Raw genomic sequence first — 27,436 nt, 5'->3', positions numbered from 1 at the left:
GAAATGGAATTGGTAGTCTGGTAGAACGGGTGGTTCCGGAGACTTGTCTTATGGAATCGACGTCTGCGGCATCCAATGTGAGACCATCGCGCCGAGCCGCAATTTACCCCATGGGGAGGTCGATCACAACTTTCTCTGAGACAAGGCACTTTAGACTTCTGAGAATGGCAGACCACTCATATGCGTTCCATCGTAGTGATACCATGAGGGCTTCCATTTAAGAAAGAACTGGGTACCGTTCTCCACTCACCGAGTTTCATGCCACCAGGGACTTTGACTGAAGATGGCATAGGCATCAGAATCATTCTGGTCGTCATAAGCCAAAAGATAATACAACGACTTCGTGTGCCTTATTCCGTCTGTTTGACGACTGAAGTAGAAAGCGAGACACTAAAGGACGTCGTCGCCGAGCAAGTTAGATGGAAAAGCCTACTCTATGGGGCTATTAATCAAACATTCACAGTTGGATCATTATGGGGTTTATTGAAAGTTCAAAACTCCCGCTGTTCTTTCTTGCGAGTATGAGGGCTTTGGGAAAGCATTCCAGATTCAGTCAATTGTCGCTGGCCGTGACCACAGAAATTCAGGTCATATGACAGAAATTCTGAACGGGAAGAGCTAGCAAGATCAGAGCAATAATTCGTAAAGAAACGTTGCAAATCTTTGCACTATAGGGTGCCTCAATACCGTTGCTCGTCCCACGTCGCCATGTCCAAATCTAATTAGTGCTTTTAGAGGTAGTAATGTAGTTCTGAGGTTTACATCCAACTAGATGATCTGTCTCTCGCAACGCTTGGCTGGAGACCAATACCCCGCCACAGCTGACATGTATTCGACCGATCGACATATCAATTTCCAAGCCCTGATACTCCTTCATTATCAGCTTGTCTTAGAGAGTGTGGCTGTTTAGTGCAGTTCATGAATGTTACCAGCATCCACACGCTCATTATTGGAGAATTTCAGTACGGCCAAGATTTCCAGTTCACATTTACAACAAGTTTCTACCAAATCTAGCAAGTTCCCAGCTTTCCTTAGTATACCTGCAGCAAGGCACAATACCTGCTGGTTGAGAGATACTCTGGTTGAAGTAATGCGCATAGATGTCATATCCACGACTTCTGTTTACCCATTCCGGATGAACCATTGAGTTAACAACGGCGTTGCTTACGAACGTCCACATGAGAACGTGAGGCAGATTTCAACGCCTCGGGCGACGAACAAAATTGCCAAGTGATCGAAAGCAGCGTGTCCTGGGCATGTCAGCCCATATCCCTCAACCAGGCCATCTGAAGATGATGATAGGTTTTCCGAGTATCTGTGAGACGAAAGACGTTCACCACTCTAATCTCAGCTATAAATTTGGCTGATTTCTCGTCCTTTTCCTTCCTGGATCTTCTCACTTGCAACTCAAACACACTCGAACAAACTACTTCACTACCAATCAAACATCCCAACAGAAGATTCTCATTCAAAATGCTCTTCACCAACATCGCCCCCGCCGCCCTCACCGTCCTGGTGCCCTCTACTCTCGCAGCACCCGCCCCTGAGGCCGTCGGCGTCGAGGTCCCAGTGGCCGAAGTCGCCGCTCGAGCTCCCGAAGACATCGTGGCACGAGAGATCGATGAACTTCACACCTGGGACGTCGAGGAAGTCGAAGCCAGAGACTTGGAGGACCTCGAAGCCCGCCAGGCCAACACTGTAACTTTGCAGCTCTTCGGTACAAACACGTGTAACTCGGGCTCCGGCGGGCCCCATCGAACTTACAACCGCAACCAGTGTGTCACCCTTGCGGCTCACACTCGTGGAATCAATCTTATCCGCGGCCCTTGCTTCAGTAAGCCATATCGCCGAGGAATAATATGTGAGGAGATGCTGACAACCGGGGAACAGTCTATACTTACGAGGACGGAACTTGTGGCAAGAACCCGAGGACCTTTAAGGGTGGATTCTGTCTCAACACTCAGACGCAGCCTCGATGGTCTTTCAAAGTGGTGTGTTAGATGGAATCAAGGGAAGTTCTGGTCACATCTAAGGGTAGTATTCTCCCTGGAGGTGACAGCTGTACGGATGGTTTCCTTTCTCCAAGGTTGTTGAGTCTGTCCGCTCAGCACCTATCGTTCATTTTTCGCAAACAACTCAGCTCAGATGGCCATCACGCATTCATTTCACGTAGCAGAAAATCCAACACACTCATTCCATCAAAATCATGGAGAACCTTGCTTGTAATCTGCCTTGAGTAACGATGGCCCTACAGGCCCGATGAGATCTATGAACAGCGCATCTGAAGGGAAGGCCACGAAACCTGTCAACGACCTAGTTCTGCGCGGCATGCGAATCAATGTTCCGGGGAACGGCCGGTAGTTCCATCTCAAAAGCCTCTCGGCCTCAGTGCCTCCCGGGTTCCATTCCAATGAGCAACATGTCTCGACCTCTCTCTATCCCCTTTGACCAGACCAGACGACACAATAGCCCTAAATGTTAGGGCAGTCCATGTTAGACTGGTCGATGCCGAAGTAGTATAAGCCCTGCTCATGATTTCCGTAATGAATCCACTCATACTCCTCACGGTAGTGAACATCACGAAGATGAAATCGAGTTTCATCTTCTCTGGATCGCACGAGACCGCACCGGTTACATGGAAATCGCTTCTGGCCGCTGCTGGTGTAGAAAGGGGTTCCAGGAGGCATGTATGCCATTCGAGAGAGAGGATAGGTCACGCCGGGAGGGGCTCCGGCCGGAGGTCCAGGGATGGGGAGCGGCTCTGGAGGGTCGGGCCGGTCAATGCCGCTGCTGTTCACGTGGCAGCCGCGAGTGCCGATGCGGTTCCGGCGGCGGCGGCTGTAGAGGGGATGTCCCTGGTAAGCGACGGTGACGGGGCCGGTGTTGGCTGGGGCGACGTTGACAGGAGCGGCGTTGACAGGAGCGGCGTTGACAGGAGCGGCGTTGACAGGAGCGGCGTTGACAGGAGCGGCGTTGACAGGAGCGGCGTTGACAGGAGGGGCATTGGCGAGCGCAGTGTTGGTAGAGACGGCGTTCATGTTTAAAGACGCGGTGCCGGTAGGGGCAGTGGTCATAGCAGCAACTGGGGCGTTGAGGTTGAGGTTGTTGCTAGAAGCAGCATTCGTAAAACCGGTCGAATGAAAGTAACCATGAGTGTCCAAGGAGGCGTTGTTGGAAGAGGGGGAGGCAAATACTCCAGGCTGGCCTGTGTTGTTGTTGCCGGCGATGTAACTGGGAACGCTCGCGCCCACAACAGGGTAGGGAAAGGGTGTGGGCACTGATCCGGTAGGCTGGGGGTCAGAAGAGGTCGAGAAGATCTCAGGATCGACTTGGTAACGAAGCAACTGGTAGAGAGCACGGTCGTCCTCGTCGATGGTGATGTCGCCGGCGGTGTTGCTTCCTTGGTCCTGATAGGCGATGGGAGAAGGCGAGGCAGCCGAGTCGGAGACGGTATGACCCTGGTCAGCCGCATCGTCGCTTTTGACAAGAGGACCCTCCGGATACGCCAACTCGGGCCTGCAAGGAAGTCAGTCCAGGGAACAAGGACGGCATGTATGTAAGCGATAGGGGCTCACGGGACGTACTGCACGGTGCCCTCCATGCTGCTTCGATCTTAGAGGTAGGAGTCTACTTTCACAGTTAGCACCGGCTACATTCTCGGGGTAGATGAAGTCATGGAACGCGGAATTCCACGCCAATATTTATGAGGGTTCATGGAGCACTTACCGCGGTCGTCCATGGTTGATTTGCTTTGCTCCAAAGTAGCCTGGAGGTCTGAGGTTGTGGTGTCGCAAGCAAGAAACAGCAAAGCTGACGATGGTGAGAGGAGGAAAAATCTCGAGGGACGCAGGGTTTTCTGGAATTTTGAAATTGTTTCGTTTGTGCCCTTGATTATGTCGTCGAGGGCAGGCTTCTGAGGTGCTGTGCGGCTGGTGAGCAGACTGCGGCTTTGATGCTGCCCACCAGCTGAGTTCCATGGCGTATCCGCTTGGAGATAGCATTATTCAAGTCTTTGATGAGTATTCCTTCAGTGAGACCGCTGTTTCTAGCGTGCAACTGAATTGACCTACATTTCACGAGGTCATCATTGAATACTTATGCAAGATGTACGTGTTTATCTTCCGTCAAAGCTTGGAAGAAACGAGGCATTTCCACCGTCCTTGTAAGTTGAATCGATCATCTGAAACAATGAAGCAACATATTTCGTCTCTCAGTCCAGGGACTTACAGCTTATCGTCTATGATACATTATATCCAGGCAATCATCAATCTCTGTTGCCTAAGGACTTACTCTTTACGTTGTCCATGTCATTGGGAGCCTTGATGGGTGATATGAGATCTTGATAGAACCTTGGAATTCATTATATGTTTTTGACAGCAACAAGCCACTTACAGAAGCTTCCGGACCGGGCCGGAGGCAGCCCGGAGTGGCAGTGGGTCTTTGCCGAGACACGGAGCGAATGGCCGGTCTCTCGGATCCTGCAGAACAATCGGAGGCGTCCATCTACCCCACCATCCTAAACGGGCAAGACATGAGCTAATTGCCTAGTAATGGGCGGTCTGGTCTTGGAAGACGGGCCCCTCGGCTTCCAGAATGCAGGTGTCTCTCCACATAAGATTTTACGTACAGGCAACCAACATGCAAGGTTGGAAGGCTCGTGATGGTGAAACATGTGCTGATGTGAAGGCAAGTCGGATAAAACCGGTCAGCTGCGGCCAAGCAGGCTTAGCAGGGACCAATGAGCCATGTAGCAGCCAAGATGACAAGCTAACCCCGGCTTCGGCACGTTCTAGCCGCACCTTACCACCGAATCTTGTCCAAATGACGTCAGTTTCCAATGCCAGCTGGATGGTGCTTGCGACGCTTTGTTGATCGCAAGCTTGGGCTCTTTTTTCTGAGGTGCTCTCTGTGTGTCGCGGGCTTTTTCTTCTTTTCTCTCAGCTGGCTGGCTGGCTGGCTGCTAGCCGGCCTGTGATAACCTTAGGACCCCCCTCCCCTCACCTCTGCTCCCAGCCCCTCACCTATTATCTCTCTTACCCCCCCTGGTTGCCTCCCCAGCCAACACGCGCCTCTTCTTTTAGGTAGATGCAATCTCTGCAGTCTTTTCTCATCTTACCTTACCATCCTACAACCACGTCACTGTTGACATTGGATACCTTACTTCAAAGACGAATCATCCTTACAGCCAGACAAACGCCCGCCACTGAATCACTCTCTTCTAGGTTTTGTCTGTCGCACAATTAAGCCACAGCTCCCCTCATCTTATCAGCCAGCTCCCTGAAAGCGGAAAACACGGGCCAGATGCCAAGCTTTCTGGTCCACTGAAGACATCATTGGCACGCGGCATTCCCAGCCCAGCAAGGTTACCACCCCCAGAACCGATCTGCGGTCTTGGCAACGGCCACGACAGCGCTGCACTGCAGGGTCTCTACAGGATCTCCCGCCGCTATCTATTTTTCCCCCTTCGACCATCGGCTTTTTTCTTCAGATCTCGCCAGTCTAGCCAACCGCCAGGGTCCTCTTCAAGTCATCTGTTTTGGCGCCCGATCTTGAGAGACAACACGCATCAGCCACGACGCCTGCTTTGACCTCGGACAGCAAACAAGCTTATTTCCGCCCCCATCGCCTCTCGCTGTCAGCGGAAAATGTCGGCCGCGGAAGAGCAAAGTCCCAACGGGCATCCACACTCTGACGGCCCGTCTGATGGGCCTGGCATCTCTAATGCGACCGCACCTCTTGAGCAGAGCAATGAGCCTCGCGTGTCGGCTCAGGCTCCTGAGCAACAGCCGAACGGTCATGCTCCCAACGGCTATGCGCCGAACGGCTCAGCAACCGACAGCCCGACGACGAACGGCCATCTACCGAATGGCACGTCGGACGCGACAAACGCCAACGGCCATGCGGCAAATGGCACCGCGTTAGACGGAACGTCTCTGGAAGCAGCCGGACCGTCTGCAATAGCTACTGAGGGCAATGACCCGTCAGCAAACGGTGGGCCCTCAACTCAAGGGGACGGGTTGCCGCGACAGAAGGAGGGGGCTCTCGAGGACAGAATCGAGAGTAAGCAGAATCCCAATGCTGACGGTCACAAGACCCCCAACGAGAAGCCGCATCATCGCTCCAGCAATCTTAAGGAACTCTATGCCGAGAGCAAAGAGAAGGTCAAGGACAAGACCCAGCCTTCTGGCGGCTTCGACAAGACCCCCCTCCCAGATGCGCCTCCCGGGTACACCGTGCGATTCATCTTCCACAAAGCCTCGAACCTGCCTGCTGCAGACCTGGGCACCAGATCGTCGGACCCCTACATCCACGTCACACTCAAGGCAGCTGTCCCCAAGCGCCACAAAGAGGACCCAGACCTGACGCATCGAACAAAGACGGAGAGAACGACGACCGAGCCCGTGTGGAACGACGAGTGGGTTGTCGCTAACATTCCTTCCGATGGTTTCATCATCAAGTGCCGGCTCTACGATGAAGATTACCCCGACCACGATGACCGTCTCGGCAATGTCACTGTCCGCGTCCCGTATGTGGGATTGGACTGGCAGGGCTACCCGCAACCTGGCCAAGAGTTCATCGCGAAGAAGCGCATGGGTAGCAAGCGCGCGTACTTCTTCAAGGCCATCACCAGCCACTTTGACCCTAATGTAGACATGTCGCCGAGGCTTTGGATTAGCATGGAAGTCTTGGGGAAGTCGAACCCTCCTCACGCGCAGATGTACACCGTGGGCCCCACGAGCTACTTCAAGCACTTCAGCCCTATGATCGGTCGCCTCACCGGTGTCAAGGTCAACAGAGACGAAAATGAAGATGCTCGGTCTGATCAACTCTTCGACGAGGACGAAAACAAGGACAAGAAGAAGACGACCAAATACGAGTAGGTTCCTCATCTGTTCTATCGCGAGACGTGTTTTCTAACTCTCTAGCTTCCAATCGAATGAGATGCAACTTTCAGGCCCAGTGCCACCTGAGCTTTACCACCGTTATGTGGAGTTCAGGCCCATGATCGGCCTAATGTTCGCAAAGAGTGGCTTGCGAGGCAAGATTCTCAACAAGGCCCTGCACAAGCAACACAACCGTGTCTACAACTTTGACAGCTCGACCGAGTACGGCGTCTTCAAAGCGCGATCCGAGGAGGCAGCCCTCCAGTTCCTCAAGATGGTCCACTTCGACGAAGGAGGCCGCATCTTCACATATGTTTTGACCCTTGACGGCATGTTCCGCTTCACGGAAACCGGAAAGGAATTCAGCATCGACATGCTTAGCAAGCACACCATGCACAGCGACGTCGAAACCTACATCGCCTGCTCAGGCGAGTTCTTCGTCCGCCGGCTCGAGAAGCCGGATGCCTCGGAGGACCCCGAGCCTAAAGAGAAGACACACCCCTCAGACGAGCTGCCCGGCGGCCCGCCGAATGGCCACCCCCCGCACAACCCCGCTCACTACCAGCTCACCATCGACAACGACTCCGGCACCTACCGACCCGATAAGTCCATCCTCCCGAAGCTCAAGGAGTTCCTCGAGGCCAACTTCCCTGGCATGGGCATCGTCGTGATGCATTGCGAAGACGAGAAGCTGCAGAAGATGAAGAAGGAGCAGGTCGAGATCAAGAAGAAGGAGGGCAAGATGGTGAACATGGTGCTCAACCGCAGCCCCAGCTCCAGCTCTCTCAGCTCGGGCGAGAGCGAGTTGGATTCAATGGAGGGTGCGGGGGAGCATGGGCACAAGAGCACCACGCAAAAGGCTCTGGACGCCATCGAAGACCCCAAGAGTATCAAGAAGCTTTTCGGGCACGGGCACGAAGGAGGCGAGAGTTCTGCTGCGCCTCCTCCTCCTGTGGCGGCGGCACCTCCCGCCCAGACGCAACCGGCCGTGGCTGCGGCGAAATAACAAGAGAGGATAGATTGGACCTGGAGGCTTCGGATGATATGCTGTTACGGCCTACTTTTGATACCTTTTTGAGTTTTCGTTGTTTTTGGAAACCTGGCGTTGATTGGATATTTAACTTCACCCTCTTTAATGCTAGTACTTGGATCAGACGCAGGCAAGTCTGCTGGATCGACTATAATTGATTTGCTCAACCTATCAATAACAAGGAAATACCAACGTGAAGCGAGTGTGTCCCCAAGCCTTATAATTCCATCTCACCGACTTAACGGAACAGCTCCCGCAGCTCAAGTCCGTCGCTGCCTGCCCCTCCATGGCCACCCACCACCGCTCCCACCCGGACGCGGGAAGTCCGAAGCCATGTTGGTCTCCTTCTGTCGATCACCAAAGTAGGTGTTGGCAGGGAACTTGTTCTGGCTGACGCAGTTGGGGTTGCACTTGTCAAGGGGCCCGGATTTGCCACGAGTGAGGTCGAGCACGTAGGTATCGTCCTTGCAGTCCGGAAGGACTTTGTGACGCCACTCAGGTCAGCTTTTCCACCGCCGAATCCAAGATGTCCTCCCTCGAAGAGAGAACGGAGGAGAAGAGAAGCTTACCCTTGAGGTCGTTGAATGGGATAGTGTTCAGGTAGCAGTCCTTGAACTGGGTCGAATAGGCCGTGTACAGCCCGTTGTAATTCCAGTACCAGTTCCTGTCCGCATTAGTGAGGAGGCCATGGGGGGTTCAAGTGAGAGACAGACTTGTTGGTGTTGTCGGCGGCGCAGCCCATCATGATGAAGGCGCCCGTGGGTCCGGTCTTGACGACCTCAGAGTTGGTGTCTGGGCAGCAGTACGTCTTGACATTTGCTGTGGCGGTGCAATTGAGAGAGGCAAGAGCACCAGAAACCACAGAAAGGATCAGAATATACTTCATCTTGGGAATTTGTCGCAAGAAGATCTGTAGTTGAGGATGTTGTGTTTGGCGTGTTGTTCAGAGGTTTTCAGTCCTATTTCGACAGAAACTGGGATCACTTATATAGTTCCAACTCATCACTCAGTCCCTCTCACTGTCCCATTAACGCTTTTCCATACCTGCACCACCATCAAGCCGTTCGAAATCGCCAACGGAAGCCCCTCCTGCAAACCGACGTGGGCGTTCTCGAACTGCCGAGTTGTGGAAATTTAGCCTATTAAGCTCAACCAAATCGAGCGCAACACGCATCCGTCTTGGAAAATGCGGAGAAGGTGTTATTCGTGTAATAGGAAATCACAATACGAATTTGGAAGATTTATAAATTGGCACATGCCAAGACGGTTGCAGCACAGGTGGCCGGATATTTTGACAGGTATCATCTGCCGTCGCTTGAGAGCCAATCATCGATTGTGTGTTTTTGACGTCTCGTGATCGGAGAGTGGATGTTTCGGAGGAGTCTGTCAGTTGTATGAACTTATTCAAACAAATTGAACCCCGGCTATTTCTGTCTCAATGAATAAGGGGCTGTGTGGTATTCCAACCGAGGTGCCCAAAGCTCATAGGTCCGGACCAGAGGAAATATTGTCGAAATATCGCCCATGATCCTGAGGGCAGGCTGAGTTAACGAAAATCTAGTACAGGTATCAACGAAAGAGGGGCGCGGTATCTAATAGGAAGATTGTTGGTAACAACATGAGCTGATCAAGCCAGCAGGTACTGTTAGCGAGTCAACCATTCTTCTGTCAAACGTGAGGCGGAAGATGCCTTCATATCTAAATAGTCGATGCATTGCGCATCCGACCTACTGTGTCTGCTCCGATTGTGTACCTCGACGTTCTTCATCACCCATCAATGCAACGTTTGGGATAAACCAGCATCCTCCTAGGCAAATAACCATCAGCGGTACAAGCATGACGAAGACCATGTGGACGCCCTTCATCTTGGCATCCAGAATTGCCTGCTCCCAATCATGAGAGACGGCATCCCCACGCTGCCATGTTCCACCAGTTACACTTGATCGAATCGACTCAGGCAGGTCTGCCGGCAGAGCTGATTTCATTACCGAGTATTGCACTGCCGTCGAGAGAGCCATTCCGACCACGGATCCAAGCATCCGCATGAGATTTCTCGTAGAAGTCGCAACAGCGCGATCCTCAGGCTTTGAGAGGGCCTGGAGGGCCACTAGAGCCGGCTGGTGGACGAAACCGATTCCGGTGCCTTCGATGAGAAGAACCGTTACATAGATACTGATGGAAGTTGTGCGCGAAAAGACGAGTTTCAAACCCGATCCGAGGGTCCATAAACCCATACCGATGGATAGGATTGGCGCGTATCTGCATGCCTATTGTTAACACTTTCAAGTGCTTTCGATTCAAGTCTCCTACCTCGCGGATTTACTCATGATTGGACCCGATGCCACCCCAGCAGCGCTGTGAATCAGCAGAAGAGGCAGAGTAAGAGACGCACTCCTCAACGGGCTGTACCCGCGGACTTCCTGGAAATAGATGGGGAGAAAGTAAAGGTTTACCTGCCAGACGCAATCATACAAAGCGCTCTGAACGTACATGACTGCCGTCGATCTCTGGCCAAATAGACGGAGCGGGATCAACGGTATTTTGGCCACTGACTTCTCAATGACGGCGAATATGATGAAGAAGAAGCCACCTAAAATGAGCATTGTGATCACATGCTCGCTGTGCCAAGACCAGATACTTCCTCCTGAGTTAAGAGGGATCTACAACTTATTAGCACAGAAATTGATGATTCAAAGTTATGCGGGAAGCAATCACCAAGAGGAGAAGCACTCCTGCCATTGCGGCACCCAGACCATACCAATCAATCTTGGCCAACTTCTCACGCCAGCTTCCGGTGACGGGTCTTAATGGCAGACAAAGCCAAATGGTTGTCGCACACGCCGCGGCGAGGATAGGAGGAACCCAAAATATCCATCTCCATGCCTCGACACCGCCCGTATTGCCCTTGCGCAGCATGCTAGCTGCAATGAAAGGACCGGTGCTGGCGCCGAGGCCTATGGATGCGCTCAGCATGCCCTGGTACTTTCCACGGTCCTTCAAGCTCACTAGATCGCTGACTGTGATCTGAACTAGCGAGCTTATCCCCCCGCCGCCGACACCGCTCAGCGCTCGACAGACATAAAGCCATAACGGAGTGCGAGCAAAGCCGCAAAGGAGATCGCCGCCCACGAGAAAGCCGATGCACACGAGCAAGACGGGTTTGCGGCCAAAGATATCAGACAAGCGTCCGTACAGAGATTGGAAGGCGGTCTGTCCCATGAGGTAAGCTGTTCCTGCCCACGTAATGCTATTTCCTGCACCGAGTGATCGAGCAATGGCTGGGAGCGCTGTCGCGACGGAGTTGATGTCGAGTGTTTGGATGAAGTAGATGGCTGCCAGGCAGAGATAAGCGGACATCAAGCGACCAAAGGGTAGTCTCGAGGATTGATCGACGATGTCGGTCTTCGTTGATCGCTGCGCAAGCTCGTTCGATTCTGCTGGAGGCAAAGTGATGACACCAAGCTCGATGGTACCCTCAGACGTAATACGGCTCTCCAAGACTGGTGTTCCTGACATGATAACTCTGCCTTGAGCGTCTGGGAAATGCTCTTGGCGTCTCATATTGACTTGACGTATCCATTTTCACAGAGGCGCAAGAAGACTCCAAAATACGTTCTTGCCGCAACAAGCCTGACGTTGGTGAGGCGGTAAGCAGGTTGCGGGGAAATATCACGCCAATTCCCTGCGTCTCAATTACCTCGGAAATATGCGAGCGGACAATCCTACATCCGGTCTTCAAGACCTGGGCGTAATCATGAGATTGAACCAATCGCACGCTTGATGAGAATACATCGCGCACCACTTCCTGCTGTATCGGAGCATTAGGTCCACCACGAAATGATCTTGTGTGTAGCCATAGAAGCTATGGGAACTTGGAGGCCTCCTTAAATTTCTGAAATCTCGTGGGACTTTTAAAGCTGCTATCGACATAGCTGTCAATTCGAAATTGAGCTTGAGAGCAATGAAGGTGACGACTCCATACATGCCCGCCACGTGTGCCACGTGTGAAAGAGTCGACTATTGTCCTTACGAGACGGGATGAGGCCATCTGATGATTATCTGCGTGCTGCGCATGCGGCTTTCAGACTGTCTTCTATGAGGTGCAAGGTTGTCCCGGCTGATGGGCTACAATGATTGGAGCGGCCTCTTGCCTAATCGGGCTTCCTTGGTCAAAGTCCCATCTTCTGGAGGCCCCCTATGTACTTCCCTTCTTCTGCCCACATTCCCGAAGAATAGAATTAAGTTCCTGTCAAACTTTTAACTTTACCACTGAAGTTATCTCGCGCTGCACTGATTGCTGGGATGCGACTCGGACAGTCATGGCAACCTCCGATGAAAAGGTAGCAAAATCGTCATCGGGTGTCCCACGCAACGTCCGGACCACGATCAACTACTACCAGGACCCCGGAGATGGGACTGAGCATGCACCTAGCATCGCGGGGAAGAGAAGCACCTTTGTCCATCCATCTATCGACTTTGAGACTGTCGTGACCGACATCACTGGAAGCGAAGACAAATACACGCTCGACAGCCATGGCTTCCAACTGCACCGCCATGTCAGCCAAGAGAAGGAATTTATCGACGAGCAGAAAATCAAGGATCTGTATTATCCAGAGATAGAACAACTACTTTTTGAAGTGTAAGCACTCTATCAACATATTCTCGTAGAAAGTGTACTAACACCGTCTAGCACTGGAGCGAGCCGTATTTGCATCTTTGATCACACAATCCGAAGACCGAATCCCACAGCTGCTAGCTCGGACGACGAAAGACGGCCCGTCAAGCGCGCCCATATCGACCAATCTGAATGGGCGTCGGAGAATCAGGTCAGACGACACTTGGGAGAAGACGGCCCGAGACTCTTGAAGTCCCGATTCCAACTCATCAATGTTTGGAGGCCGATTAAAACCATCTACAAGGACCCTCTTGCGGTTTGCGACTCTCACTCGGTGCCAGACAAAGACATTGTTCCGGTCAAGTTGATTTATCCTGATTGGGTGGGAGAACCGTGTACGATTTTGCCGAACAAGGCGCATAGGTGGTACTACAAAAGCCAGCAGACCCCAGAGGAGGTCATGTTCATCAAGTGCTACGACTGGAAGACGGATGGGCGGGCGAGAAGGGTTCCACATGCAGCATTTACAGATCCCGAAATGGAGGGTCGAGAGCCGAGACATAGCATTGAAGTGAGAGCGCTGGTTTTTCATGAAGGAGATGTTAGTAGGGAATGAACTAGCTCATTGATACCAATACAATACCAATTTGCTCTTGATTGGCGCGCGCATCACCAGTGTTGCCAGTGCACTGCCGGTATCGAAACTCCGAATGACCGGCGCTCCGGCGTTGAGGTGGAGCCGGGCTCGGACTGATGCCTATTCTGGATAAACTCCGCAGGGGCTTCTGCCCAATTCTCAACCACGGACCGTGATTCTCGAAGATATTGCAAGACTGGTCCATGTTTCTCTGGGTCATTGCATTCAGGTGCCTCGATGATCGTAGACTCCTACGACCAGTTTCACATCATGGCTGTTACGAGAAACGTAGTACCCTTCGGGTACAAAATCGAGACCATCCATGTCATGTGGGTCGCTGTTCTGCTATGTGTAAGTTACCATCCGTTCTCAATGTCACATTTGACAACTCTAAACAAATGACAGACTGTGTTATACGCGACTTATCATGTTATTTACAACGTGTGTCTTCACCCGTTGGCTGCCTTTCCTGGCCCTTTCTGGGCAAGGGCATCTTTGGTGCGTCCGAGACAAACGACAGCGCTTCTGCGTAAGCTAACACGAAGGTCAAGCTTTGGCGAATCCGTCATTCCATGAGTGGTCATTTTCACCTGGCAATTCAGAAGCAACACGAACGTTTGGGTAACTATCTACGCATTGAAAATTTAAGCTGTAGAATGCTACTAATGATTTACAGGTCCTGTGGTCAGAATTTCTCCAAACGAGCTATCCTTTGCTTCGGTGCAGTCATGGAAAGATATCTATGGCCACGCAGTAGGGGGGAAGCAAACCATGAAGAAGAGCGAATTCTATGATATGTACGGATCTGGTTTTGAATCTCTTTGTGTCGGTAGTGAGAGGGACCCCAAAAAGCATTCGCAGATGAAGAAGAACCTGTCGGCGTCTTTTTCAACCAAAGCACTTACGCAGCAAGAGAGCATAGTCCATAGCGTTGTCGATGGCTTTATTGGTAGACTCGAGTCCAACGGGACATCCGAAAAGGGTTTAGATATGACCAAGTGGTTTGAAATGGTTGCGTTTGACATTCTCGGAGAAATGGCGTTTGGAGAGAGCTTCCACTGCATAGAGACAGGTAATGACTGGAACTCATTTGTCGCAGTTCATTCTCTGCTGATACAGCCATCTAGGAAAGTCTCATTTCTGGTCTGATATGATTGTGGAACATCTCTTCTTTGTCACAGTTCTCGACAACCTTCGCCGATACCCCATTTTGGATGCTCTTGGAAGAAGACTGCTTCCTCGTCTGACTGTATCCGTTCGAGATCGTCACTCAGGCTACAGCCGAACCAAAGTTGAGAGGTAGAATCACCCAAATCTTGTATCTCAACGCTCAGCTGACTTACCGGTCCCAAGGCGGCTTCAAAGTGAATCTGGGAGACACGACTTTTTGACAAATGTATCGGAGAAGGTGAAGAGTGGGGAAGTATCCCGAGAGGAGATGACAGCTCATGCGTCAACTTTGGTGTGAGTCTTCAGGGCTTCCAACTTGATGAGCACATTCAGGCTGACAACGGTCGAAGTATTGCTGGAGGGGAGACGGTCGCGACATTCCTAGCGGCAGTAACATTCTTCCTCCTCAAAAACCCTGCGACGTATCTCAAACTCCAGCATGAGATCCGCAGTAAGTACAGCTCGCTGAACGATGTCACTGCCATGTCCGCCCAGCAGTTGCCATATTTACAGGCGGTGATTTCGGAGGGCCTCCGAATGTACCCGCCTGGGTCGCAAGGCTTTCCTCGGACTTGTCCTGGCTCAACTATCGACGGCCATTGGGTTCCAAAAGGAGTGAGTTTCATACAATCAAATCTTGTGCCAGCTTCGCTAACTTCTTGCAATCAAAAGACCGAAGTGTACACAAGTGCATGGACAGTGACACACGATGAGCAGAATTTCCACAGGCCATATGACTTCATCCCGGAGAGGTGGATTGGCACGAATCGTGTAGACAACCTCGAAGCCAGCCAGCCGTTCTCACTGGGACCCCGCGGGTGTTTGGGGAAGAAGTAAGTGGCAACCATCAAGGCCAGGATCGCGCTCGCCGATGACAGCAGTTGACTGACTTTTGCGGCAACCTAGCTTTGCATTTGTTGAGATTAACCTCATTTTGGCAAAAATGCATTACGCATACAATTTGCACCTGGTGAATGAAGATCTGGATTGGCTGAAGCAAAGTCACATGCATGTGATGTGGTGGAAGCCATCGCTGAACATAAGGTTCGAACGGGTCGCGAGATAATATTTTATTAGCATAAATGTCACATTGCACCTCACTGTATAGCAGATTGGAATGATCAAAATATTGTCGATATGATGGTTAGGGTGCGATTGTGGCCAGATTCGCAATACTGACAGTGTGACTCTACGGTGTTTCCTAAAAGGGGAAAATACCGAAACCCGCAAAGGTCAACGCGATTGGTACACACCACCGATGGACAGGGCACCCTTCAGCTTTGGCAACGTAGATATGACCTGGCCGGATTTCTGACGTCGTTCCTGCCTGGGAAGACGTCGCCGCGATTTTCAGCAACGCTTCATCGAAGTCATTGCAATCTTGAACGTCTATACCGCCAGCATGTCTGCACAGATTCCACTCACCGAAAAGGTCGCTAAGGAGGACGCAGACCTGAGGGTTGTATCTCTCCAAAAGCTCATGGATGGAGATGCATCCGTCAAGGAAGACCTCTTGAAAGCATGCACAGACCTTGGCTTCTTTTACCTCGACTGTCGCCATGTCGCTTCAGGCAGGATCATGAAGGAAGTTCAAGACATGTACACGCTTGCGACGAGCTTCTACGATCTTCCCCAAGAAGAAAAGTCGAGATGGCTTGTTGACAGAGATCACGATGAGCACTTGGTTATGGGGTACGAATAACCGTCGAGCATCTGGAAAAAACACATAATCGACTAACCCACTATTCTTGTTTTCTCTAGATACAAGCCTGCCGGTCATGGAAACGGACCAGTGGAGGGGAAGAAGGATGGCTTTGAGGGCTTGATGGTGAGCTGCACTAAGCTTTTAGTAAATCGCCTTCAGAAGTTGACCTTACGTAGCTGTTCGAGCATCCCATTTCTAAGATTGACGATCCCTCGTCTTTCCCTGGACCGGAGGTGATTGCCAATGAGCTTGACCCACTCAAACAAGCTATGTCGAGCTTCCGCGAAATGAGCATTCTTCTACTCACTCGAATTTCCGAAGCCTTGGGATTGAAAGACAATCTGGCGTACCAGCAGTACCACCGGAAGAATGCAGTTTGCCCTACAGCCCTCGGCCTGCTCAAGTACACGCTTGCTGAGGTGGAGAACGACAAGGTAGGACAGATCGCGCACTCCGATGCTGGCAGTCTTTCGATTGTCTTCACCGAAGTTGCGGGTTTGCAGGTTCTGAAGCCCAATGAAGAGACCTGGTATTACATTGCACCTAAGCCCGGCCACGCGGTGGTCAATGTCGGAGATGCGCTGCGCTTCATCTCCGGAGGCGTGCTGGAGTCAAGTCTTCATCGCATCATTCCTCACAAAGATGAGATGGGACGACACAAGTACTCCATCGTCTATCTTCTGCGGCCTGAAATGGATGCTGAATTTGTTGACGCGGAAGGCATTGTGTGGAAGGGCCTTGACTGGACAAACAAGAAACATGCTGTCTTCCGTGCTTCAGCGGAAGAACAGGCTAAAGGGACATATCTTACTGGAAGAGATGGATACGTGGGTCACTGGGACCCCGAGAAAGATGCTGAGAGTCAGACGATTACTGTCCGATGAGTGGCTGGCGGTTACGAGAACTTAGGAAGCTTTCGCCGAAACCAGGAATCGTCATACTATTTTATAGCGACTCGCATCTTTCATTGAAAAAGCATTACTAGATGGGAAAAGACGTCGTTTACTGGGCATAATTGATGCTGAAGATATCTCTATCTACGCCTTCAAGGTTGCAAGGCGGTTTCAAGTCCTATGCCTCAGTGAGCAACAGGTTGAACAACGACCTTCATAGTTGGCTTTTGCCAAAGAGTGTGCATCTGCGACGACGCATGCCAGTCCATGCTGGGATCCAACAACTCCAGATCGTACTTGAAATGCATTTTGGCGAGTACAGTACGCAGCTCCATCCATCCAAGACTTTGGTTGTAAAAGAAATGTCAGCTAGTGAGCTTGGACTAGCGAAAACACAATAAAAAAATTCAAAGCTCTTACCTTTTCCCTAGACAGTTCCTGGTTCCAAGTGAGAAAGGTTGGCTTGCTTCGAGGATATCCTCTTTGTTTGAGTTCATCCATCTCTCGGGTTTGAAAGCCCAGGGCTCATGAAAATGCTCTGGTGACATTGAAGCAGCGAAAGGATTGGTTGACACAACAGTCTGCGAGGGCGAACACTGTCAGAAATGCTTCATCCCTATTATTGAATGAGATTTTACTTACGCCTGCGGGAATAAAATGCCCGTCAACTGTATCTCCCCCTTGAGGAACAACTCGAGGGAGAGGGAACGGGAGTGGAGGGTACATCCGCATTCCCTCCAGTATAACGGCATTCAATAACTTTAGCCCCGTGGTTGAAGCGTCATTGATCTCGTCGTAAGCTTTGAATGATGTGCGGATTTCCTGGCGGAGTTGTTCAAGGATGCTGGAGTTGTGATGAAGGTAGTAAGTGATGCACGACAATGCCGTTGCAGCTGTCTCGCTTCCCGCGATTCTGCCCCTTGGTCAGCGACTTTGTGTCGAGTAACAGATCAAAAGCGCTTACACAAAGTCTGACGAGTGCGCTGCAATCTGAACGTCAGAAAGATTGTCTGTCTGCCGATACTCCAAGATCTTGGTGAGGAAGTCTTTTCGGTCACTTTGCTGGTTGATTCGTCTGTGTTCACAATTCAATTAGACCACTGATAAGCTCTTGCCATGTGATTTATCCGTAGCATACTTTTGAACCAGTTCCATGGTGTAAGCCTCGTGTTTCCGCGTGTCCTCAATTAGCTTTGTCAACAGACTGGGAAACATTTTCTGAAAGATTGCTCCAACCGAAGGAAACCTTTTGAAGCAATCGGCCATTGCTCCCATTCTGAGACTTTTAACCACAATGGAGACCCATGGATGCTCCTGTCCTACAATCAGGGGCGAGAAAGATCAGCGTTCACGTCAAATGAAGTGACCGAAGTTTAGGCCTAACAAACCTGAAGAGACCCCGCCGAAAGATTGACCGAAAGCAAGACTACCGATAATATCGAATGTTGTCAAGTTGAACCACATGACGATATCAATACCGTCAGGCTTGCCTCCCTCCTCTCCGATACGGTCGATGAAGTGATCGATCACTTGGCTAATGAGGTACTCTTGCTCCCTGAGTGAACGATCCGAAAAGGCGTCGCGGAGATATCGACGCATCTGTGCATGTTTGTCGGGATCTCGCACACTGACTATCGAGTGTGCTTCGGCAGCAAAGTTCCCCCCGTCATAAAAGTCGCTCTTGATGAACGGGCTGTGGCCTTTCCTTTTGTCGTAAATGTCTTTCCAGGACTGGGCTGTGTTGAATGACAGTTCATTGGGCGCAACTCTCACAACAGGGCCTGGTTCGTGTTGAATCATCAGCCACTGTCAGCTTGCAGTCCACCATATCGAGAGAGCATACCGTATTTTTGATGTAGCTTCAGCATTTCATAGGGCTGCCGTCCGCCTAGAAATCTGCGACAGTGAGAGAACTTTACGACAAATCCTGTCAGCTGGGCATCTTCACGAACACGCCAACGCACATCTCCGACTTACATTGCTGAACTTTGCAGTGAAGGGTCCTGGGAATCGAGCCAAAGGATGCCGCTGAATTCTCCTCCACTTCAGCAGAGTGAAACTAGCGCATATCTGGTGGCGTAAGTAAAGATAGCTACCACCAAGGCTTCTGTCGAGATCAACACGTACGAAGGCAAATGCCCACAATAACGTCGTGGGCACTGAATGGTTCAAAATTTCCATCATGAGCTGGGTTGGGTCGTTCACGCAATGTTTCGAAATTCACAACGATGCTTCCAAGGTCATAGCATGCTGGATCTTGCTAGCATGAGAAGGAGGCCGGTGTTTAGGCTCACCGCAAAAGTAATAGCGACTTCTCAATTGGCTGGCCCAGGGTTTGCGTGTCCGACCAAATGACCTCTAGACCTCGGAGTTCAGACAAACAGACCCTGGTAAGAGGAACAAAGGACGGAGGATACTTTATCCCAAAACGGAAATACTCCGTGTCCCTGGCGCTCCGTGCAGATGTTTGGCTCCGGCACCAGCCGGCCGATCGGTTCGGTGTTTGGTTACACGACATACAAACTCGGAAGCAGAACTGGCAGGGCAGACGCCGATCACGGGAAAATACATCCGCACGAAGTAGCGACCGTCAAATAAGTCTCTGTCAGTGCCCGCTTCGTGAGGGATTGACTGGGATACCGAGACCAGCAGACGCCCCTGTCCACACTTACTCCAAAATGGCTACCTTATCAATCAAGGAAGAGGATATTCCGCTGCAGAGCGGCAGAAAGGCCCTTATCACCGGTAAGCAATCACAGAACATTGTCTGAGCCTGCAGTTTTCCTGACTGTTTGTTAAAGGAGGGGCATCTGGGATCGGGTTGGCCACAGCCAAAGTATTGGCGGCTAAGGGTGCCGATGTTGTTATTCTTGACATCTCAGAGCCTGAGGAGACATTGCCGTCTACAATTCGGTTCCGCAAGTGCGATATCAGCCAGTGGTCTGATCTGCGCGATGCGTTTGCCGATGTTGGTGTCATTCATATCGCTGTTGCCAATGCTGGGCAGAGTGAGGATGGTACTTACCTCGCCGACTCTTTCGACGCCCAGGGCAACTTGCTCGAGCCGAATTACGATGTTATTGACGTAAACCTCCGCGGAACTTTGAACTTTGTCAAGCTGGCACTGCATAACATGAGATCCCACCAGACGAAAGGTAGCATCGTTCTCACGTCGAGCGCTACTGCATACTTGGCCGAGCAATCACTACCGGTGTACAGTGGCACAAAAGCAGCGGTAAGAACAGTGCTGTCTTGAGGTTTTGAAGGAATCTCACTGATGAATGCAGTTGGTAAATTTCATGCGCGCCATGCGCTCTACGCTTCGAGATAGTGGGATCACTATCAATACAGTTGCGCCTGCCGCAACAATCACCAAGCTACTTCCAGCGGACTTGGCCGCACCAATCATAGCTGCTGGTCTTCCAGTCAGTTCAGCCCATTTCGTAGGAGTTGCAGTTGCGTATTCGGCACTTGCAACGGAGTCAAAGAAGGTACAGGGATACGGGCAAGACACTGCTGCGTGGGAGAGCTCCGCCGGCCGTTGGAACGGGAGAACAATCCTAACTTTGGGAGAAAGATATACAGAGTTGGAAGGGCCTGTATCTGACTGTCGGACGTCATGGTTTGGCGAGAAGAACTTGCAAGAAACTAGGTCACAGCAAGCTGCGACAGATTTCAGACCGAAGCTTTAGCATAGTCCCAGACCAGTGAGGGTGGAGATCATTTTCCTGGACATTTTCCGCGAATAACGATGAGGTTTACGCATTGTTTGAAAACACGGCGTTATAAGATTGTCAGTCGTATGGGAGATGCAGGTTTCCCTTTTACTTTGTTGGTTTGATTTACTGTTCTTCAGTTCTTCCGCTACATCTCTTCAACTACATTGTCGATGAAGTCAAGAGGCTGCAGACCGCCTTTTGACTTACTGGGATCGATAGTTTGCGAACTTATCGTCCTTATCTTCCCCTCATTCTAATCATTGTTCTTCTATTCTTGTGGCCGTTGGCCCTTGTCATGAGAGTCTGGTGGTTTCCGTGCTTGACGCGGCGATTTTCCTTTTTGGGAGGTTCCGAGTTTGACATTGCCGGAGCATTCCCCCATCAGATGATGTGATGGGCCAGGGGTTCCCGAGCAGTCGGGTCCAGAGGTCGAAATTCGTCTCAAGTAAAACCTTGAGTAGAATCAAACTTAAATCACCACCAGTCATCGAATTTCACTGATGCTCAACCTGATCTTGGCTACGTCACGAAGTACTTGATATCTTTGACAGCGGGAACAGTCCGCTGTATCAAACATCGTCCCAATGTTCTCCCTTCATGCGCTCGCTTCCCTCATCTTCCCTCTTACAACGTCATCGCCGAAGGTACAATGGAACTCGGGCGAAAAGATTAGCAGAGAGTACAGTCCGACCAATTCAAATTCAGTATCTCGATTTTCCGCCAAGATTCATCGATTAGAGCCCCAAATCTCTGCCGAAGTAAACGGTTTCTTCTTAGAGCACTGGCCTTTCGAGAACGACAAAGCGCGCAAGAAGTTCATCGCTGCAGGCTTCTCTCGAGTAACCTGCTTCTACTATCCTGTTGCCCTTGACGACAGAATAGGCTTTGCTTGCCGGCTGTTGACCTTGCTGTTCTTGATCGATGGTAAGTATCACTACCTGATGTGGGATACCCGATCTTTCTCGTGTATCCATTACAAGTGGATGGTAATAAGCTAACGTATCCAAGATTTGCTTGAGGATATGTCACTGGAAGATGGGTCGGCGTATAACGAACGGCTGATCCTCTTGTCAAGAGGCGACACGCAACCTGACCGCAACGTTCCCGTAGAGTGGATCACATACGACCTGTGGAACGACATGCGATCCTGCGATAAGGCTCTAGCAGAAGAGATCTTGGAACCAGTCTTTACTTTCATGCGAGCTCAGACAGACAAATCTCGTCTGTCCATCCAGGAGTTGGGGGAGTATCTCAGGTACCGAGAAAGAGATGTGGGCAAAGCGTTGGTCACCCCCACTCAAGACTTATTCTCTTTACTCGCGGCTAACAGATTGAAGGCTGTTGTCCGCATTGATGCGTTTCAGTATGAAGCTGGATCTCACTGCAGAAGAGCTCAATACCGTCCATGATATCGAGATGAACTGCTCCAAGCATATTTCTGTTGTTAACGACATCTACAGCTGGGAGAAGGAACTGAAAGCATCTCAGACAGGTCACCAAGAAGGCTCGGCTCTTTGCTCTTCTGTGTCGGTCCTATCTTCTGAGATCAGCTTGGACTACAAAGCATCGAAGAGGGTGTTGTGGACCATGTGCCGTGAGTGGGAGCTAGTTCATGAAGAGCTCGTGGAAAGAAGACGGAGTCTGCAGCCCTGCAGCAAGGATTTGCAGTCATTCATGAAGGGTTTGGAATACCAAATGAGTGGTAATGAGGCATGGAGCGAGACGACTCCGAGATACCATTCTGTTTGATGCAACGTCAACGGTCAGCATGATTTTGAGATAGACGCATTTCATAGCGATTCCATAGTATGCACAGCATTTCATCAAATTGAATCTTAGCGTTGAAGGGTTTCGGCTCCATCTATGAAAACTTAGATTCCATCTCAGTCGCATGCATCGGCCAATCAAGACAAGGCAGTTCCCCTCATATCTCCTAGGATTAAATTTGACATCAGGTCTTTACAAGTCGGCCTACCATTTCTATACTTCCGATATTATGATATTATGCATCACTCGTAATTACCCCTGTTATCCCAAGCTTTATTTTCCGTTCACAATTGTACCGCTGTTAACCGGGCTTCACTTCACAAGTGAGTTGATTGATGCTTGATGGAGCAGTTTACGAAGCATAACAGATTACCCGAAACATTTGAATTGCGCACCTTAACTCCAGCAGTAGTGACACACAGAGAGTCCCTACGTGTGTTCCTTGACGCATTTATTGATTGCATGACTCTTTTTATTCATAAAAATGACAGTTCCTGTAGCTACAGATCGCAAATGGGCTATGCTAGATTCCTATTCTTCCGATTAAACGTTCCTATCAATCCTTGCGAGCCTACCAGTTCCCGACATCAGTTTGACGACCCATCGGGACGTTCTGTTTGGACAGTGACACATCCGCATCAGTGAAGTCAACCTTCTCGCACACAGCCGCTTCAATAACAGTCGGATGGTCCCCATTGGAAGTCAATTTGGCCTCCAGCTTTTCATCATGAGCATTGACAATGTCGTCGGGCAATTTCGCTAGAGCTTGGTCAAGATCCTCAATGATGTCTCTCACATCCTCAGTTCCAACCGAGAATCGGATGAAAGCCTATGCGCGACGGAGTTAGCAATGCTTCTTCACAGTCAGAACTAAGCACTCACGGGCGTAATTCCGGCTTCACGCCTGTCCTTCTCGGGCATGATAACATGGGTGGAGTTCCAGGGATGAGTGGCTAGCGTCTTCGAATCTCCCACACTGGCCAGAATGTTAGCATTTGTGTCAACCAGTCCGACGCTTCGAGGCTTACTTTGTTTGGTGTGAGATGACTCTCACGTAGTTCATCAGCATCTTGCTGGCGACGTCTCCACCCTTCGGACCAAACGCGAGAACGCCTCCGTAACCATTCTTCAAGTACTTTTGCGCATTCTCGTAATATTGATTCTTCTCGAGGCCTACAAGCGTGGTTAGATAAGCCAGAACTTCAAGACCGTGGCGTTTACTGCCGTCGTTGACATTGTATGCTTACCAGGATAGTTGACCCAAGCAACTCTAGGGTGTGCTTCCAGGAAGCGAGCAATCTCAATTGTGTTCTTCGCGTGTTTCTCGCACCTCAAACTGAGCGTCTCCATTCCAATGAGGAGTTGTTGAGCTGATGCAGGAGCCAAAGTGGATCCGACTTCCATCAGGATATCGATTCTCATGGCCATGGCGAACGTGATATTTCCAAAAGCTTTCCAGTAGGAGAAGCTCATAGGGCCTTCCTTCTTGATCATTCGTGGGAACCTTTCACCGGCTTTGCCCCAGTCGAAAGTGCCACAGTCGATGATGACACCTCCAACCGTTGTGCCGTGTCCACCCATCCACTTGGTGGCTGAGTGCAAAATAATGTCTGCCCCGAAGTCGATAGGCTTGCACCAGATTCCGCAAGCACCAAAGGTGTTGTCCACCTGAACGGGGGGTCAGTTATGAAGGTCACATCATCAAGTCTGGGTAAGCTACTCACAACGAACGGTACGTTATTTTCATGTGCAAGCTCTCCTAGCTCTTTCAGATCGGGAATGCTGCAACGAGGGTTTCCGATTGTCTCGACAAATAGCATCTTGGTCTTGTCGTCGATGTGCTTTTCAAACTCTTCGCGAGTTTCCTTTTTGGCCCACCTGATTGAGATACCAAGGCGAGGGAGAAGGGTCTTGAACAAACTGTAAGTGCCTCCGTACAGGTTGATTGAGGCGACTACATTATCACCAGCTCCAGCAAGACAGATAATGGTGTTGAAAATTGCGGCCTGTCCGGATGCGGTGGCAACAGCAGCAGTTCCACCTTCAAGAGCCGCGGCTCTCTTTTCAAAAACAGCGACTGTCGGCTAAAGCGGAATATGTAAGCCATTGGACCTAGCAATCTGCTCGCGGAGACTTCTCACGTTGGAAATTCGGCTGTAAAAGTAGCCGGCTCCCTCCATAGCACACACCCTCTTTGCATGGGCGCTGTCGGTGAAGATAAAGGACTTGATAGAAGATTGTCAGCAATTTCACGTTGAGATTTGACACAGCTCCACTCACCACGCTGTTGTAAATCGGCACCGCCCGAGCATGCGTCTCTCGGTCTGGTCGGTGGCCTGCATGGACCTGGAGCGTATCGTATCTTAGCCCATCGTCAAATCTCTCAACCTTGTAAGGTTGAAAGGGGTCGTCGATCTCCAACGACCTCTTGGCCGGAGTGACAGTGGTGGTGAGTGGCTCGTCGCGAATTGGTTCTCCCATGATAACGATGATTCGTGGTATTCTTTTCCTTGTGTGAGAAGAAACTTTTCGATAATGCAGTGTGCAGCACCGTTAAAGTTATTCAACTTCATGTATCATCATCAATCGGTGCGTCGGAGAGTTGCCTAATACGGAAATGGTGCGCTCGGTCAACAGCGCTTTAGGAATGAAACCGTGAAATTCCGCTAAACTGGCTATCGCCGAAGATACACTAAGGCACTCTGAATGGCAAACTTCGTCTCGTGAAGCTCAGTTGTCAAACTGTCAAAGTCGGCTGCCTGCACCTCGAAGGGAACTTTCTCCCCATTCACGCATCCTCCCGAGTCCTCGCCAACATTGCATCGCTATCTTCAGCCGAAGTCTCAGTATGGGATCCTTGTTCGACACGGAGTCTTTGCTGTTACCAGCATTGGTGCACATTGATGTCATTCGATCACCGTTATGGGCGTTGGCATCACTGATCGTCATCGGTGGCCTGAGTATAATATTCTATCACAACTTTCAGTCTGAGAAGCAAATTCTGGCTCCCGGCGTTCTAGTTGTTGGCGGAAATGACAAAAAGAGCATACAACAAAACAGGGAGCGATTTCGAGAAAATGCCAAAGAGATGCTCGAGCAGGGTTACAAGATTGTATGCAGCCTGTACTTGCTTCTACATAGCAGACTTCTAATACTTCACAGTCTGGGGATGGATTTTTCTATGTACCAAGCCCACTTGGAGAGCGCTTGATGATACCTACCAAGTATCTTGAAGAGCTCAAGACTGCTCCAATTGACCATGTCGACTTTGTGGCTACTTTCATCGAAGTAAGATCTAACAAAATGGCGAATGGCTGCGTTCTCCAGTACTAATAAAAATATCAGATGTTTGAGGGCAAGTACACGACAATGGGAAGCCGATCTACACTCCACCCTCGTGTTGTCAAGGCACAGTTGAACCATCACCTTGGTATGTATGCCTCTCAGCCAAGCAACCACTCATTTGCTGAAACAGCAACAGCGGATGTTATGCCTGCTGTTCAAAGAGAAATTGTAGACGCATTCAATGACACATTTCCTACCTGCGATGGTATGTTTTACAAACTTGACGTCCTGTCTTGAGATCTGACTGGCATAGAATGGACCCCCGTCCCCGTTGTGGAGGTCCTCACCCAAATTGTAGCGAGGGTTTCCAGCTGCATGTTTGGGGGAACGACATTGTCGCACAATAAAGAATGGGTCCAGTCATCTATTCAGTTCGCTATCGACGGTTTTATCGGAGCTCAAAAGCTAAAGAAGTATCCCGAGTTCTTGAAGCCAGTTGTAGCACGATTCATCCCCGAGATTCAGAATATTGCGAATCACTATGCTGCTGCCGAAGCTGCAGCTATCCCGCTACTTGAAGCTCGTAAGCGGACCGGAGAGAAAGCAATGGACTTACTCTACTGGATGGCCGAGCAAGCCAAAGGCGAGGAAAAGGACCTGAAGTTCCTCGCAAGCATTCTTCTGAAGGTCAGCTTCGCTGCGATACACACAAGCGCTGCTGCGCCGGCACAACTCATCTACGATTTATGCGAGCGACCCGAGATAATTGAACCGTTGCGACGGGAGGTAATCAATTGCACCGGATCGGACGGGTTTATCGACAAGTCCGGTTTCTTAAAAATGAACAAGATGGACAGCTTCATGAAAGAGAGTCAACGATTCAACCCTCTGCTTCTAAGTAAGACCAGCGCTCCTCATTTTCATGACTTTCCGACTAATGGAATTGCAGTCACCTTCGAACGTGTAGTGCATCGGCCGTTCAAGCTATCGTCTGGTTTCACTATTCCCGCTCATACAACCATCGGGATTCCAACACAGGCAATAACCATGGATGAGTCCGTTTATCCTGACCCCGAAACATTTGACGCATTCCGCTTCAGCAGCTTGAGAGAGAAGCAGCCAGAGCTGGATGGTCGAGCACAGTACGTGGCGTCAAACCCGGCATCGCTGAGCTTCGGGTATGGGCGGCACGCGTGTCCAGGACGCTTCTTTGCTGCACAAGAGATAAAAGCCATAATGGCGCATTTGCTCATGAATTACGACATGCGCTTTGCGGAAGGTCAAAGTAGGCCTGAAAGCTTGCGAGCTGAGACTCAATATTTGCCAAACCCGGTGGCGACGATTGAGTTCAAAAAACGTTTGCTGCCCGACCTTAGTAGATAGATTCCAATATCAAAGGTTTCTAAAAGCCTTTTTAGTTCAAACTCAATTGTACACGAATATCCCACGTTTACTCTGCCCACTACATGGGATGATCTACTGTTTATTTGATGTTTGTACCACACCATGAGAAGGTTGTCATCCGGGTTTGCCCCAACTCTTGGGCTAGTTTGGGGTAGAAATTTTCCTTTCAACGACAATTATCTACTGTGCAGTCATTCCACGAAGCAATCACGATTGTCTCCTTCCTGATTATCTCATTGCTACCAAGGACGTTATGAGGAACTGAGTCCAGAGTTCTTTCTTTCACCGTTCTGTGTTCAGCATCGGTTGACTTCCTAGTTAAGAAAA

The 27,436-nt window shown here is 50.5% G+C and overlaps 11 protein-coding genes across 11 annotated transcripts; 7 read left to right on the top strand and 4 right to left on the bottom strand.

Annotated features, from left to right (window-relative positions):
• Positions 1-1,473: 1,473 nt before the first annotated feature.
• Positions 1,474-2,000, top strand: CGCS363_v000068 (uncharacterized protein; the record flags this gene model as incomplete). The annotated part of the gene is made up of 2 exons (XM_036631917.1): positions 1,474-1,834; positions 1,891-2,000. The coding sequence occupies 2 exons, from the start codon at positions 1,474-1,476 to the stop codon at positions 1,998-2,000; spliced, it is 471 nt and encodes a 156-aa protein (XP_036500957.1).
• Positions 2,001-2,471: 471 nt separating this feature from the next.
• CGCS363_v000067 (uncharacterized protein) lies at positions 2,472-3,739 on the bottom strand (the record flags this gene model as incomplete). The annotated part of the gene is made up of 3 exons (XM_036631916.1): positions 2,472-3,516; positions 3,576-3,612; positions 3,727-3,739. The coding sequence occupies 3 exons, from the start codon at positions 3,737-3,739 to the stop codon at positions 2,472-2,474; spliced, it is 1,095 nt and encodes a 364-aa protein (XP_036501615.1).
• Positions 3,740-5,645: 1,906 nt separating this feature from the next.
• CGCS363_v000066 (uncharacterized protein) lies at positions 5,646-7,890 on the top strand (the record flags this gene model as incomplete). The annotated part of the gene is made up of 2 exons (XM_036631915.1): positions 5,646-6,877; positions 6,927-7,890. The coding sequence occupies 2 exons, from the start codon at positions 5,646-5,648 to the stop codon at positions 7,888-7,890; spliced, it is 2,196 nt and encodes a 731-aa protein (XP_036501614.1).
• Positions 7,891-8,174: 284 nt separating this feature from the next.
• On the bottom strand, positions 8,175-8,800 carry CGCS363_v000065 (uncharacterized protein; the record flags this gene model as incomplete). Its single annotated transcript, XM_036631914.1, has 3 exons — positions 8,175-8,395; positions 8,484-8,578; positions 8,628-8,800. 3 exons carry the CDS (start codon positions 8,798-8,800, stop codon positions 8,175-8,177), a joined length of 489 nt encoding a protein of 162 aa, XP_036501613.1.
• A 3,433-nt stretch (positions 8,801-12,233) lies between these two features.
• Positions 12,234-13,145, top strand: asaB-6 (Hydroxylase/desaturase asaB; the record flags this gene model as incomplete). The annotated part of the gene is made up of 2 exons (XM_036631913.1): positions 12,234-12,553; positions 12,605-13,145. The coding sequence occupies 2 exons, from the start codon at positions 12,234-12,236 to the stop codon at positions 13,143-13,145; spliced, it is 861 nt and encodes a 286-aa protein (XP_036501612.1).
• Positions 13,146-13,436: 291 nt separating this feature from the next.
• Positions 13,437-15,173, top strand: BOT4-2 (Cytochrome P450 monooxygenase BOT4; the record flags this gene model as incomplete). The annotated part of the gene is made up of 8 exons (XM_036631912.1): positions 13,437-13,517; positions 13,572-13,664; positions 13,712-13,787; positions 13,843-14,238; positions 14,294-14,465; positions 14,520-14,630; positions 14,687-14,951; positions 15,009-15,173. 8 exons carry the CDS (start codon positions 13,437-13,439, stop codon positions 15,171-15,173), a joined length of 1,359 nt encoding a protein of 452 aa, XP_036502726.1.
• Positions 15,174-15,738: 565 nt separating this feature from the next.
• On the top strand, positions 15,739-16,925 carry gloE-2 (2-oxoglutarate-dependent dioxygenase gloE; the record flags this gene model as incomplete). Its single annotated transcript, XM_036631911.1, has 3 exons — positions 15,739-16,028; positions 16,098-16,164; positions 16,218-16,925. 3 exons carry the CDS (start codon positions 15,739-15,741, stop codon positions 16,923-16,925), a joined length of 1,065 nt encoding a protein of 354 aa, XP_036500946.1.
• Positions 16,926-17,119: 194 nt separating this feature from the next.
• On the bottom strand, positions 17,120-19,115 carry BOT4-1 (Cytochrome P450 monooxygenase BOT4; the record flags this gene model as incomplete). The annotated part of the gene is made up of 9 exons (XM_036631910.1): positions 17,120-17,279; positions 17,355-17,515; positions 17,577-17,847; positions 17,899-18,009; positions 18,073-18,253; positions 18,323-18,715; positions 18,778-18,847; positions 18,912-19,004; positions 19,062-19,115. The coding sequence occupies 9 exons, from the start codon at positions 19,113-19,115 to the stop codon at positions 17,120-17,122; spliced, it is 1,494 nt and encodes a 497-aa protein (XP_036501611.1).
• Positions 19,116-19,612: 497 nt separating this feature from the next.
• Positions 19,613-22,402, top strand: Ari1-1 (Aristolochene synthase; the record flags this gene model as incomplete). The annotated part of the gene is made up of 6 exons (XM_036631909.1): positions 19,613-19,679; positions 19,736-20,169; positions 20,222-20,359; positions 21,214-21,577; positions 21,662-21,935; positions 21,991-22,402. The coding sequence occupies 6 exons, from the start codon at positions 19,613-19,615 to the stop codon at positions 22,400-22,402; spliced, it is 1,689 nt and encodes a 562-aa protein (XP_036501610.1).
• A 589-nt stretch (positions 22,403-22,991) lies between these two features.
• Positions 22,992-24,901, bottom strand: cysD-1 (Homocysteine synthase; the record flags this gene model as incomplete). The annotated part of the gene is made up of 7 exons (XM_036631908.1): positions 22,992-23,249; positions 23,303-23,396; positions 23,449-23,593; positions 23,668-24,088; positions 24,145-24,504; positions 24,562-24,645; positions 24,701-24,901. The coding sequence occupies 7 exons, from the start codon at positions 24,899-24,901 to the stop codon at positions 22,992-22,994; spliced, it is 1,563 nt and encodes a 520-aa protein (XP_036502657.1).
• Positions 24,902-25,268: 367 nt separating this feature from the next.
• Positions 25,269-27,088, top strand: CGCS363_v000058 (Ent-kaurene oxidase; the record flags this gene model as incomplete). Its single annotated transcript, XM_036631907.1, has 6 exons — positions 25,269-25,532; positions 25,583-25,708; positions 25,766-25,850; positions 25,902-25,970; positions 26,019-26,603; positions 26,655-27,088. The coding sequence occupies 6 exons, from the start codon at positions 25,269-25,271 to the stop codon at positions 27,086-27,088; spliced, it is 1,563 nt and encodes a 520-aa protein (XP_036502658.1).
• Positions 27,089-27,436: the final 348 nt, after the last annotated feature.

This window comes from Colletotrichum siamense, assembly GCF_013390195.1.
Source record: "Colletotrichum siamense strain Cg363 chromosome Unknown KSG_Cg363_contig01, whole genome shotgun sequence".
In the NCBI taxonomy this organism is placed as follows: Eukaryota; Fungi; Ascomycota; class Sordariomycetes; order Glomerellales; family Glomerellaceae; genus Colletotrichum; species Colletotrichum siamense.
This window is presented reverse-complemented; position numbering and strand designations above follow the sequence as displayed.